This window comes from Prosopis cineraria, unplaced genomic scaffold, assembly GCF_029017545.1.
Source record: "Prosopis cineraria cultivar Desert tree isolate PC_DT_omini unplaced genomic scaffold, ASM2901754v1 PC5, whole genome shotgun sequence".
NCBI lineage: Eukaryota > Viridiplantae > Streptophyta > Magnoliopsida > Fabales > Fabaceae > Prosopis > Prosopis cineraria.
Window position 1 is genome coordinate 3098565 of NW_026555336.1, and position 14523 is coordinate 3113087.

The window sequence follows — 14523 nt, forward strand, 5'->3', positions numbered from 1 at the left end:
AAACTTTTTAAGGGAGCACGTGATTTTTTTTGCTCCTCTAAGAGGGGCAATATATTGTAATTTTTTAAGTAGGGCATAATATTTAAGGTCATTATATCTAATTTTCTCCTTTTCCTGCGGACGTTGTACCCTCGGGCTTTGTACTAACTACGGTCTATGAGCAAAAATTGGCCACGTATATATATATTTATGAGCAACAGTAAACTGATTGTCACCATATAAATGCAAAATAATGCATTAATGCTGCCATATAAATGCAAAATAAATCACAGATGCTAGCTACCATTCTAATTAATTTACCCCATATCGCCGCATGATTTGTTGAAAGCAACCAAAAGCTACCTATTTTATAATTAGAAGGGTAGCTAGCACATGCATTTTGTTTTGTTTTTTTTGTTTTTTGTTTTTGGTGTAACTTGCATTTTGCATTTAAATCTGACATTGGGGAAGATTTGAGTCTCTTATTCATGATTTAATAATTATGCTACCATTCAAACTTCTCGCTCTCTACCAAGTAATTAACTCGGGACAAGTTGAAATATGGTTGAAGAATCCGACGAATTATTGGCGGACACATACACACAAGATTAACGTGACATTCTTTATTAATTATGTTTAATATTAAATAAATACTTAAAATATCAACTTGTTTGATAATAATTGATTCAAGAAAGTTTTTTTTGCAAAACTAATTAATATGGTCGATCACAATATACAAAATTTATTGAGATAAATCATATACATGATTGCATGTAATTTAGTATAATATGCAATTCCCTGTCAATTAACCATGGTATTGAAACCCGGACCGGACCGGACCGGCCGGGTCAACTCGAAAACCGGTGACCCTGTCCCTTGTCTGGTTTGGGTTTACTCCTAAACCGGTGACGAAATAAACCAGTGTAACCTGATTAACCCGGTTTAACCTGGTATAACCCGGTTAACCCGATGGGTTGACTGGGTTAACCGGGTTATTTTTTTTGAGAATTTTTTTTTCATTTTTTATTTTTCAGAGTGCTGAATTTAGAAATAAAATAACAAAAAAAAAGTAAAACTAAAGTCAAAAATAAAAAATTAGAGATAGAACACGCTAAGTTCAATTCAAATTTTCAGACAGCATTTAGTTCGGCCTTTCATCTGTGTCTCTCCTCTCTCACCCTAACCTAATCAGCGTCTCTTCTCTAGCTTAATCTCCGTCTCTTCTTCAGGCTCCAACTCTATCTCCATCTCTTCTCCATCTCTATCTCTGTCTTTACTATCTTCATCTCTTCTCCAACTTAGTCTATAACTCTTCGTCTTTTTTCTAACTCAATCTCCGTCTCTTCTCCAACTCTATTTTCATCTCTTCTCTAGACTTTTAAGATTGAAAAGTTGTAAGTATAATGATAGATATTTAAAATGTTGTATTTTATTACTGTTAGACTTTTGAGTGGTTGAATTTAGTTAAATATTTTTATAATTAATGTCTTTTTATTTAAATTGTATTATTTTAATCATGACCGGTTTGCCACCGGTTCAACCCTAATTGAACCACTAACTCGTGACCCAGTGCCATAACCGATTCAATGACCGGTCCGGTTTTACATACCTTGCAATTAACTTTTCATGAACCATCTTATAGAAAAATTTTGCGTTTCATTTTATAAGTCATCTTGCAAAATATTAATTAAGAGTAACCAATGCATTTTATCTAAAAATGCATCTAACAAAAGAAATTATTTGATCACATAAATTTCGTTTATTCACCATTAAGAGAATAAACCACGGGTATTTATAGTTAATGGCGTTGGAATAGGTATAAGTATTTAACTTTATTAAATAAACTAGTTAAATTGTTGGATTAAATGAAAGTAAAAAAAAACATTGCTTTGAAATTCTAAGCAAAAATTTTATCGTAGAGCAATGTAAGAAAAGGGAAGGGAGAGTAGAAAATGAAACTCGTGGATAAATACAATACCGTTTATTGACTTTCTCCACTCAGTGAACGAAACAATATATAATAGAGAGAAGTTGCCAAGGGTAGGGACTGGATCTGTATATCTAAGATAGGAATCAATAATGACTTCCATTGAGGAAGAGGAGCCAAAAACCCAAGCTTTGAGATCGCATAAACAAGTGAATCACAAGAGTCTCCTCCAAAGCGATGCTCTTTATCAGGCAAGTCTCGGAAATACACTCATTATATCCAGCTTTGAACATTATTGTTATTGATATTCCTTGCGTTTCATTTTATATATGAACAATTTAACTAGTTTATTTCATGTCTGTGCAGTATATACTGGAAACCAGTGTTTATCCAAAAGAGCATGAATGCTTAAAGGAGCTGCGACACTTAACGGGAAAACACCCTTGGTATATCAGATCAGTTTTTTTTATTTTTTTCCCTCCGAGAATTATCAGAATTATTCTGTGCTATTTGTCTCTGCATATATAATATCCGGGGAAAAAATACACTGCGAAACAGGAGCTTGCTTTCTGTGCCTGCTGACGAAGGTCAATTTCTGAACTTGTTGCTGAAACTCATGAATGCGAAGAACACTATTGAAATAGGTGTCTTCACTGGTTACTCTCTGCTCGCCACCGCTCTTGCCCTTCCCGACGACGGAAAGGTCCCACAATATATATATATATATAGGTTTCCGTACGATGATTGTCTCTTTTCTTTTAATTTCCTTAATTATTACCACAAGACAATGACCTTAGTGTATTTAATATCTGATTTTCAGATATTGGCTTTGGACGTGAACCGCGCAGATTATGAGTTTGGGTTGCCTGTGATTGAAAAAGCAGGTGTTGCTCACAAGATTGACTTCAGAGAAGGACCTGCTCTCCCAGTTCTTGACCAGTTGCTGACAGATGTATATATCATAATATCACTTACTCATTTGATTGAAAAAAAAAATCAATTGCTCATCATATTATTAAAAACTATTGGAATCTAAAGTGTGAGGTGACTTGGTTTAGTGCAAGAAAAAGTCTTATACTGGATATAGTTGTGTTGAAACAAATATATATATATATAAATGAAAAAGATTCAGAAATTTGATGTTTTAGGATTTTGCTCGTGCTTAAATTTCTTGTGTGACCATCATTTTGCAGGAAAATAATAAAGGAGCGTTCGATTTCATATTTGTGGACGCGGATAAGGAAAATTACTTGACCTACCACAAGAGGGCGATTGAGCTGGTCAAGGTTGGGGGACTGATCGGCTACGACAACACTCTATGGAATGGATCTGTTGCAGATCCACCAGAAGTACCTCAGCCGGATTACATCAAGAAATGTCTTGGCTTTGTGTTGGAGCTCAACAAGGCCTTGTCCCTTGACTCTAGGATTGAGATTTGTCAACTTCCTATTGGTGATGGCATTACCCTGTGCCGCCGCACCATCTAATCACTACTTTTCAATTATAATTGCGTTATATCCTCTACTTGTCAACTTCCTAGTGGTGATGTCAAATGTTCTTAAACTCATTGAAGCTAATCTCCCAGTTACTTCTCGATGAATTAATCTCTATTTAATTGGGATTGCATTCATTCTCCTCCAATCCAAAATTTTACTCAAACTATGAACTTGCAATTTAAGTCACTATAAATTTTTAAATCTAATTATTCTATTTTAGTTGTTTGTATTTATATCTTTTATAGATCTAGTATCACTTTTCACCTACCTATTAATATGATCAAATATTAATTTTGATGGTCACTCACAATATCCACATGAAACATGAGAAAAATGAATATATTTTAAGACAAATATAAATATAAATAAATAATAATGAAATTTAAATCTAAAACAAAGAGTATTAAAAAGATCCATAAAAATAATTAAACCAACCTAGATAGGCTATGTTTTACCTCTAACTTAGAGTTTAATAACATATAGGACTATAGTTTAAAATTAAAACACACCTACAATCTTAAATCATAGGAGGAAAAAGATAATAGGGGACTCAAAAGTAAAATCATTTTAATTTAGAGATAGAATCTTGAAAGAAATGAAAAACAAAGAGATAATTATTAAAGAGAATATTCCCTAGAGCACCTGCTTTTAAAAACTTAAACCTTTGAAGACATCACAAAAATTGATCAAGCTCTTAATCAAGTTTGTTTTTCACTCAGGATGCCACCATAAAGCATTTTTTTTTAAATTCTCTTCTTTTTACAAGAAGGTGCACGTCTAATATATATATAGGTTTATAAAAAAAATTATTTCTTAAAATTAAAATCTTAATTTCCTAAACCAAATCACTGGAGCCACCCATAGTGCTAGTTATGTTCCACATGGAAAAGAAAGCACTACTCCTTCCAGGACAACCTCTTATTGATTTAATGTATGATTATGCAAAATTCCTAACTCATTACCATGCATATTAAGTCACATAGCATACATAAATCATCATGTTCTCTTTTGCTATTATAATATTCAAAACCTTCTTTTTAATAAATAATTAACATTTCAAACTTGAATCCTTTATCATTTATGTAAATAAACCACACTTCCGTAAGAGTTTATCAAACAATAAATAAATTAATCTAAATAGAAAACTTATTATTATTATTATTATTATTATTATTATTCAAAAACACCTTATTTAATCTAACAAGCAATAAGAAAACATAAAATTCTCTTAATTATTTTAAACCTTTGAGAATTCAAAGGTTATCCCTAACAACTTACTTCTCGAGCTTGCAATGAGCTTAACCAACATGCCACACTATTAATATGTAATTAGATAATCACTATCATCACTAATTATCAATATAGACACTACTTAAACTCTAAAATTCACACTTTAACAACCGAACTCTCCTCCTACAAATCCAACTCACATCCAATGAATTTATTAACTTTATTTAGCTCCCATTAGCTTAAATAACAACTAATATATCACTCTACAACTCAAAATCTTACTTAAAGTAGCTAGAGTTTATCTAAAACATCCTCAAACCCAAATTCATAACCTTATAAAATCTTCAAAAATAGGATTAGAATGTTAAAACAACCTCCATTAGTCCCATTAGGACCTATTGGTTCAGATCTATTTCCTCAAGGTCTAAAATTATCATCCCATAATAAAATCCAAGCTGAAGATTACACAGGAGAGTGAAGGGGAGCGATTACCTTAGAGTGTGGAAGCTTAAACCTCTCAAGAATGTTCCCAAACATGTGCCTAGCAAACCAATGTATTTTCTTGTTGCCCTTCTCCATTTCTCTTTCCCTTTCTTCCTTTTTTGCAATCATAAATCACAACTAGTTCTTTAAAAAAAAAAAAAATTGGCCATCTGTGCGGCACATGGTGTCTTCGCCATGGTAGGTGGCACAAAGAGTACTTGATCTAAATTTTTCCTCTAATTTGGGCTCAAGTAGCCCAATATACTTTCAAATCCAATCTATAGACTATTCCTAAAATTAATAGATCTATTAGCCATCACTAATCAATATTAAACAACTTATACTCAATTTTACATAATTACCCTTAATTAATTAATTTAATTTGGGAATTAAAATCTAGGATATTACATGCATAGTAAGAGCAAACATGATATTAATAATGATAAAATGGAAATTACAAGAAATAAGTGATGAAAAACTGAAAGAAAATGCATTGGCACATTGTTACTATTGTTCTACTAGGAGCTGGTGCTCTACTGGTTGGTGGAGAACTTCACTGCTCTATACTGAATGCATGGTATGCTAAGCGCATTGTATCAAATTTGCTAAAGAATAAAAGGAGTTGCACTGAACGAAATAAAAGATGATGTAAAGTCAAGGTTTTTGCAGTAGGCAAATAGATTTTAGGATTGAGTTTGTTGAAAAAATGTCTATAGAGATTGTGTGTAATTTATAAAGTTGAAGAGTTGAAGAGAGATGCATATGTATATGGTGGCTTTCCTTTTATTAGCGCAGGGCAATAGTTTTTCTATGGCTTCATGCTCCATTTTTTTAAGGCTATTTGTTACAATTTTCTCATAACTTCCTCCACTCTTTGCCATTTCTAAAGCAGTGCTTTATTTTTATAGCAAGCAACCGCCTTTCTTCTAGGGCTTGGGCCAAAATTATCATTTTTAGCCTAAATAGTTGGACTTGGAGCAAAAACCATATTTTAGCCCAAACAAATGTAGTTCATGAGCAAACCAAATATATTGAAATTGATTTCACTTTACTTGGCAATATGTTGTTCAAGGCACTATCCAATTAATCTTTTCATCTAGGTTGCTTTCAGTTTTTAGTAGACAAACTTAAGTTACTTTCTATCAAGCCATCTTGTGTTTGAGGGAGAGTGTTATGATATATTATTAAATTGTATTTGTTTAGTTGTTATTTGCAGATATTATTATGATATTATTTGTTGAGATTTATTTTGTTTAACATTTAAAAAATATTTTGTATTTATTAATTATTATCAGGATATATCATATATAGTCTATTTTTGTGTAGTATATTAATTGTAAGCTTTACATATCAATATATTCCGACACTTTTTTCTAATCTCCTTTTCTTTTCTCTTTTGACTTCTTTCAAATTTAATTAATGAATAATGATTAGGGAAATAACCGCCTACATTGACGTGGCATTTATGGAAGTAAAAAATCAGCCTTTCTCAAGCCGAATATTCTTATACCGTTCTTTGTTTTATTATGTTGATAGTTTATAAAATCTTCAGATTAAAATATATAGTAGGTGAACTGATAATCAACATGAGCTGGGGATTTTATAACCTTCTTTTGACCAATCAAGAAGTGGGGAATCTCTTCACCTAACCAAATCACTATTCTTCACTAAGATAAATTTGGCGTTATTCTGACCAACTTTGCCCATATTGATTAACATCATATTTATATATTTATGTTTTTGCGCATGATTTTGTTGCAAGAAACTAATTCCATATTTTAATTAGAACGAGTGGTAGCTACCTAGCCTCCAACATATGCCTTGCATTTAATAATGAAGAAGAAATTGATTCTGTATACGATTTCGTCAACCCAAATGATGGCGCAACTAACAATTCAAACTTTTCGCTCCTTATATGCAGCAAATTAAACTAAAGTACGATGAGTAACTTGTGAAAAAGTTATTAACAGTATCTGCAAGGTTTGGGACAAATTCCTTGAAAATGTTGGCTGGAAAATAGGGAAGGGCAACGAAGTCTTAGTAAAATGTCCCGTCGCCTCCCCATGGATGTGATACATCAGATTTCCTTCGTCCACCCACCCAACTCAAATGAAGAAGATATTGTCTAATGGAGACCTTCAAGTGATGGGAAGTTCTCAATCAAATCCGAGCATAATACTAACCATGCAAACTAAGGTTTGGTCAAAAATTTAGAAATAGCCATCTTTAAAAAAAAAATTAAATTCCTCATCTGAAAAGTTATCTGATGTCTGCAAACAAAATCAAACTCCGTTGGAATTTGCCCAAGAGCTGGTAAATTGGTGGGCTCAGTTCATGTGAGTTTGAGTCTAAAAGTTCGGTTATTTCAAAATCAATCACTTGTTCAAATCCGGTCTTTGTTAATCAAGCTTAAGCTTAGATTCAAAAATTTTCTCTTTTTATTTTAAAATTTATTTTCAAGTTAAATTTGTCATTATTTATTATAGATTTATACTCTAAAATACAAGTTAAAACATTTTAGAATTCAAAATAAAACATTTTATACTCCGAGATGTGCTATGTTGATCGGTTTTATATGATTAATTTGTATTCCTTGATCGAATAATAACAAAAAATTTTATCTTGTGTCTTACAATGCTTTAATTTTGGTTTGGGGACAAAATGTAACTCAAGCTAAGCTGTAATTATTAATTTTGGGGGGGGGGGGGAGGTGGAACTATCAAAGTTAGCATCAACCTTAGCTTCTCTCTATCACTGATTCATCACTCTCTCTATCATTCTCCCGCACTCGATAAAAATAAGTCAACTCTTATAAATATTATAATCTGATCTACTTTATATTTAATTTAATTTATTTATTAAATAAGTTCAGGCCATATTTAAACATTTAATTAAGTCTATTTAATTAAATATGTCAAATTTATTTTTACAAAATCTAACCTGCGTACAAGCCTAGCATACCAACCTATTTGTATATATATTATCATGTAATATTTTACATATACATTAGTTTCATCATTTAATTTTTAATCAATCTATTTTTTATTTTTAATTATATTTTTAGTCATATTGAATTTATATATTTATTTTAATGTTGTTACTTTATTGTTATATTTTAGTTGATAAGTCATTTTAATTATCATATATTATAATTAATAAATCATGTTATATAAATATAGACTTTAATATTCCTAAAGTATGTTTTAGACATTTGAAAATAATAAGTAAACTCATTGAAAAGATTTATTTTTAAATAAGTTTTTAAATATAATAAATTTTCAAATCAAGTCAGATTTTAAATAAATTACGACTTGAATCATTAAAAAATTTTCATACAAGCTTCAAGTAAAGCTCAAGTATTTCATCACCTACACCTATCGTACGAACTCTAGCCTATTTGAACAAGATCTAGCATGGTTTAGTTTATTTTCTCTTCAACTGAGGACTCTGAGTGATGTGTGGTAAAATCACATTTTGACCACAAAAGAAAAAAACTCACATTTTCTTCCCATTGAGAAATAAAAGACTTGAAGCCTTTTATCTTTTTTACAACGCAACAAAACGGAGGTCTTTATTGAAAGTACATAAATGAATGGTTCTGGTTGTTTCGGAGTTCGGACTTTCGATCATAAGTACAATAAACAAGGTAACGATTAAAATAAAACAAAAATGCTGGAAGCGTAGCTTCTAGAAGCAATAACACTTCCTTTTTAAAAAAAAAAACAAAGAAAGAAATTGAAGCAATAACACTTCCGGTAGGAAGCAACTACGCACAGTCTTTCTGGATCGATCTAACAAAACTATTAAAGAAATGAAATAATAAACTTACAAAATGCGTGATGGAGATCATTCTTTTTTATTTATATTTCTTTTCTTTTTGATGTGAGTCAGCAACCACCCACACTTATATATATTGACTTGAAAAAATTCCTTATATATTGGATTCATATAGTTGCTTGTGAGTATAGTTTTGTATTTAAAAATATAAGATATTTTATTATTTTTTAAAAGGTTCAATGTTAAAAAATTAATGTAACATATTTTTGGTATTTTAGGATCTCATTAATGTGTGTGTTTTTTTAAAATGCTCTAAATAAATAAATAAATTATTTTATATTTATTGTTAAATGAATTATATAAAAAAATGATATTAGTTCAAAGACAATTAACTAATTTATTAAAGATGAAATTTAATAAAAAAAATGTCATAATTTTTTAATTGAGGGAGTACATGTTGCCAACTTCATTAATTAATTAATTAATTATGAGTCATACCCTATAGTCTCTAGGCTCCTTAGTCGTAACCATTTTAATTATTGACTATAAAAATTTCCATCATTAATTGCGTGTTCATAATGAATGCCTGTTCTCTTATGAATCTAACATCGTTTATACACTATTGGCCAAAAAAAATATATCGTTGATGCGCGCTATTCGTCATATATTTATTAGTAAATCCAAAAGCTGTAGATATAATTAAGAAAATAAGTTGTAATAAATAAGCTGTCCACCAAACTAGAACTTATTTGGCAATTTCTAGCAGTTTTTTCTACAATTCGTTGTAAGAAATCAAGAGATTGACTACATTGATGCTTCTGTCAAAGAAGGCTACATTGAAAATTGAGGCATATAGGATATATTGTTCATGTCATTGCGGTCGAGTGATCAGGATACTCGTTTAATCTCTTTCTTTAAGGTTCATGTTTTGAAATTGATGTATTTAACTTTTATGTACAATGACTTCTAGTCAACGTTGTTAAATTTAAGAGTTTAAATAAATTTGTGACAGACATGTAAACTCAAAAAATAAAATTATATCGATAAACTTGTTTACCTCTATTAATAAAGATTTTTGAAAAGTATATGATTAAATAATTAAAATATAAAATATAATTATAATTTAATTTAAATGCATTTTAAATATATATCATTGAAATTAAATCCATCTAACTCAACATAAAAATTTTATTTTTGATATTTTTTTATTAATATTAATTTTTGTTTTTTTGAGTTTATTTTTCATTGAATCAGATGTTACCTTTTTTATAAATCAAGTTCTACGTAATATGTACATATTTTGTTCAATAAGTTTATGAATGAATTTGCACAATTTTATAAATTAAAAATATAAAAATAATAAACTCAAAAAGTTAACTCTTGAGTTTAATCAAATTTTATTTAATTTAAATTTAGGATTGAATTAACATGATTTTATAAATTAAAAATATAAAATGATAAATTTAAGAGTTTGACAACAATGCTTCCAATTAAGCCTAACTCATTTAAGTCCTGAAAAAAAGATTCAAGTCCGAGCTGCCAATTTAAATGAGTATTTATTTTTACCCCTAAAAAATAGATATTCTTAGTTTTTTAGAATATGCATTTATACTTTTACATTAGGATTTACATTACTTAATTTTAATTTTTCAACATTATAGTTTATATTTTAAAGAATAAATATGAAATAATATAATGTATAAAAATTAAATTTAAAATATTCAAAAATAAAAATAAATAAAAAGTAGGCTTTCGGACCCAATGTTAAGTTTGATCAATAAAAGCGGCTTAAAAAATTGATCAATTCTATGTTAAACAGACTTTTGGGCGCGGGTCCATGTGAGTCAGGATCGCCCATTTACTACTCATTACTTTTTGTTTTATCGCCACCGTAACAAGCTTCGAAATATGTTGATGGCTCAATAACAATATTATTAATGATATGAGATTAGACGCTTTTTTCAATTATAAGATGGAGTTTGAGTAATTAATGAGTTGTCTTGTATATTATTTATGAATAATCTGAATTACTCCCACCGTCTCAAATTATAAAACATTTTTAGACGAAATCTCATATATCAATAAATCTCATTAAATACACTTAACAATTTTATCTTTTCAAAATAAAAATATAAACTTTTAAAAATACTTATCATTTAATATATTGAAAAGAGAAAAGACCAACATTAATTATAGAGAGTGAAGATAATATTAAAATTGGCACATTTAATAAAATATTAATTTATTCAAAGTATCTTAAATTTTGAAACAGATAAACTCTTTAAAAATGTCCTATAATTTGAAACGGAGATAGTATTATAAATTTCGTTATATATACTAAATACATGGATTGATAAATTGATAAAAAAAATACCAGTATATTACTAATAATAATAATGCATGTTACTAGCAAGTACATTAACTAAAAAAACTTCTATATATAGAAACTGGTCTCGTAAGCAACTGATCGAGGTTGATTCTCAATCTCCGTGTATAAATATACATTTTACCTTTTATAACACTTTTAACTTCATAAAAAAAACGTATAAAGTTTTTTTCGCTGTAGATCCTATATAAATCAAGATCTTATTAAAAAATAGACATTATTTATCATTAGAAATTAGTAATTAGCCATTAAAAGATCCGTTATCAACACAATTGAAAAAACAAGAGAAAAAATATATTTTTTGTCTCTACACTTCGCTCATATTTTACTATAGGTCATGGACTTTTTTTTTTTATGTTTTGAATTCCTATACTTTTATTTTTTAATGTTTTAAGTTCCTAAATGAATAAAGTGTAGGAACCTTGAATAAACGTAAAACATTAAAAAAAAAAAGTGGAGAGATTCAAAACATCAAAAAAAAAAGTTTAGGAACCTATAGTAAAACATGAGCAAAATGTAGGAACCAAAATGTATGTTTTTTCAAAAAATAAAATAAAATTACAAGGAATTAGTTTGAAAATTAAATCAAATTATATATGTATGTACGTATAAAGACAAAAGTATAATTAAATTTCCCCTTTTTTGTATCTGGTCTAATAATAAGGGGGCTTGACATTAGCTGTGTAATAGGTCTCCTTTTATATACTACATATTTTAATTGTTCATTAATGCGGCCTTTTCCAGTTAATAATTAGTTTTCAAACCTCACCCCGAATCATCCACTTGCTAATAATTTTAATTTATATCAGAGAAATAGCAGTTGGCTCATTACCTAACACCCCTCCCCTAAAAAATAGGCTCTTCAATCTTAATCATAGCTTTGTATGTACTGTATATCAACATTAAATATACATCCAATTGGAGTTACTATATTTGTTACCATTGGAACTTAAAATTTGGTCATGATCAATTAATCAACGGCTCTAGAGAACAGGCCAGTGGCCTCCAACATATATATGCAATTTGCGTTTTGCATTTATTTTATACTACTGAAGTTGTTGAAGAATTGATCAGCGTATGGAATATATCACATTTTTGTCAACCAAATAATAACGATTTTAAAATTCAAACCTTCAGTTCCTTAATTAACTACTGAAAACCTTGATGCACAATTAATTAATAAATCTGCGCAAATATTGGTGTATAACACTAGTTGCGTAGTCCGATCTATGGAATAACAAAAAGAACTATTAAAAGATGATCACAAAGTAAAATAGTACAGGTCAGTGATCAAGTTGAAATTGGTAGCCTTCGAGAGTTGCTTCACGGAAGCTAAGTTGATCTGGAGAGGGCAAAAAAACAAAAAAAAAAAATACCTCACCAACCCTTCAATTTTCATTACTTCAGAGGAATACTTGTTCACATTGCATGCGTTGACCTGAACGCGCCTATAAATAGAACAGCATTTCACTACGCCTTTATATTCTCAGCAATCAAGGCTAGAGAGAACAAGTTGCTGAGATTGTTACAATGACTTTCGTTAAGGAAGACGTGCCAAAGGCTCAAGCTGCTGGTCAACATAAAGAAGTGAATCACAAGAGTCTCTTACAAAGTGATGCTCTTTACCAGGCAAGTCTTGGAAATTAAATCTACTGATCCCTTCATAATATGCCATCTAGTTAGCTAGCTCTGAACATTGTGATTGATCCTTGCTTTTTATGAACAATGCATGTCTGTGCAGTATATACTGGAAACCAGTGTTTATCCACGAGAACACGAGTGCTTGAAGGAGCTGCGAGACTTAACGTCAAAACACCCATGGTACGCACAATATATACACACACACACACACACACTAGTTTTGTTACGTTTCGTCCGAGCTTTATTTCAATATATATTGTGAAACAGGAACTTGTTGGCTGTGTCTGCCGACGAAGGTCAGTTTCTGAACTTGTTGCTGAAACTCATCAATGCTAAGAACACCATTGAAATAGGCGTCTTCACTGGTTACTCTCTGCTCGCCACAGCCCTTGCTCTTCCAGAAGATGGAAAGGTCCTTTACGTTATTTACAAGTTACTGTACTATGATTGTCCCTTTCCTTAATTACAGCAACCAATGGTCTCAGTATGTCTGTTTCATACATTTCATGTGTCACTTTCAGATATTGGCCATGGACGTCAACCGAGCAGATTATGAGTTGGGGTTGCCTGTCATTGAAAAAGCAGGCGTTGCTCACAAGATTGACTTCAGGGAAGGACCTGCTCTTCCTGTTCTGGACCAGTTGCTCACAGATGTAAATATATCTTATATTAATATCACTTGCTCATATTAATACAACGTCTCGTGCATGTACTTACTTAATTATCTCGTGATGATCATTAATTATTTTGCAGGAAAAGAATAAAGGAGCGTTCGATTTCATTTTTGTGGATGCGGATAAAGACAATTACTTGAACTACCATAAGAGGGCGATTGAACTGGTCAAGGTTGGGGGATTGATCGGCTACGACAACACTCTGTGGAACGGATCTGTTGCGGACCCACCGGAGATGCCTCAATTGGATTACATAAAGTACTATCGTGGTTTTGTGTTGGAGCTGAACAAGGCCTTGTCCCATGACTCGAGCATTGAGATCTGTCAACTTCCTATTGGTGATGGCATTACCCTGTGCCGCCGCATCATCTGATCACCACAACACTTCGATCGTTAATCTGCCCCGCCCTATAATTAATTAGCTTCATTATCTTGTGTCTACTCTCCAACATGAAACAAGAATAATAATACAGTGGGAAAATAGTTAATGTGGTTTCGTGTATATTTTTCCTGGTCATTGTTCTATTCATCAATCAGATTGATTTCCTTCTGTTTGTTTTCGGTATCGCAACGCTCCCAATTCGTTCGAGTGTTCGACAAAGCTGATGAAGCACAAATTTTTTTCTCTCCTCAAAATGGGCTTAATTTGAATGTCTAATTAATGTAATTTTTGGTCCAGTACAACACTTTACAATAATTTTAAAAACAAAGAAAAATTAAAAAGGGCCCTACTGATTATGATATAATTGTGAGAGGATAGAAAAAGAATGCAGCAAATTAAAGTTGTGTTAGCAGACATTAGAAATCTAAAACTGACATACTTTGATCCGGACAAAAAAAAAAGTAAATGATGAAATGAAATGAGAAATTAAAGGAGATAGAGTTAAAGTTTTCTTCTATGGTGAACAAACTTTTTGGAATGAATTAGAT

The 14523-nt window shown here is 30.6% G+C and overlaps 2 protein-coding genes across 3 annotated transcripts; both read left to right on the top strand.

Annotated features, from left to right (window-relative positions):
• The first annotated feature begins 1997 nt into the window (after positions 1-1997).
• LOC129311337 (caffeoyl-CoA O-methyltransferase 5-like) lies at positions 1998-3438 on the top strand. Of its 2 annotated transcripts, XM_054953570.1 has the most exons (5): positions 2002-2157; positions 2273-2352; positions 2465-2609; positions 2727-2858; positions 3100-3438. In XM_054953570.1, the coding sequence occupies exons 1-5, from the start codon at positions 2059-2061 to the stop codon at positions 3391-3393; spliced, it is 750 nt and encodes a 249-aa protein (XP_054809545.1). In that variant the 5' UTR covers positions 2002-2058; the 3' UTR covers positions 3394-3438. The 2 variants fall into 2 exon arrangements, with proteins under 2 accessions (XP_054809544.1, XP_054809545.1); XM_054953569.1 differs by having other exon boundaries at positions 1998-2157; positions 2465-2858.
• A 9309-nt stretch (positions 3439-12747) lies between these two features.
• On the top strand, positions 12748-14143 carry LOC129310401 (caffeoyl-CoA O-methyltransferase 5-like). The gene is made up of 5 exons (XM_054952232.1): positions 12748-12907; positions 13020-13099; positions 13187-13331; positions 13441-13572; positions 13673-14143. Exons 1-5 carry the CDS (start codon positions 12809-12811, stop codon positions 13964-13966), a joined length of 750 nt encoding a protein of 249 aa, XP_054808207.1. The 5' UTR covers positions 12748-12808; the 3' UTR covers positions 13967-14143.
• Positions 14144-14523: the final 380 nt, after the last annotated feature.

Bases quoted from the DNA above. Each gene is read 5' to 3' on its own strand.
- LOC129311337 (XM_054953569.1), top strand. From the start codon at position 2,059: ATGACTTCCATTGAGGAAGAGGAGCCAAAAACCCAAGCTTTGAGATCG. The intron at 2,158-2,272 runs GCAAGTCTCGGA...ATGTCTGTGCAG, and splicing joins AAAGCGATGCTCTTTATCAG to TATATACTGGAAACCAGTGT. The intron at 2,859-3,099 runs GTATATATCATA...ATCATTTTGCAG, and splicing joins TTGACCAGTTGCTGACAGAT to GAAAATAATAAAGGAGCGTT.
- LOC129310401 (XM_054952232.1), top strand. From the start codon at position 12,809: ATGACTTTCGTTAAGGAAGACGTGCCAAAGGCTCAAGCTGCTGGTCAA. The intron at 13,332-13,440 runs GTCCTTTACGTT...TGTCACTTTCAG, and splicing joins CTCTTCCAGAAGATGGAAAG to ATATTGGCCATGGACGTCAA. The intron at 13,573-13,672 runs GTAAATATATCT...ATTATTTTGCAG, and splicing joins TGGACCAGTTGCTCACAGAT to GAAAAGAATAAAGGAGCGTT.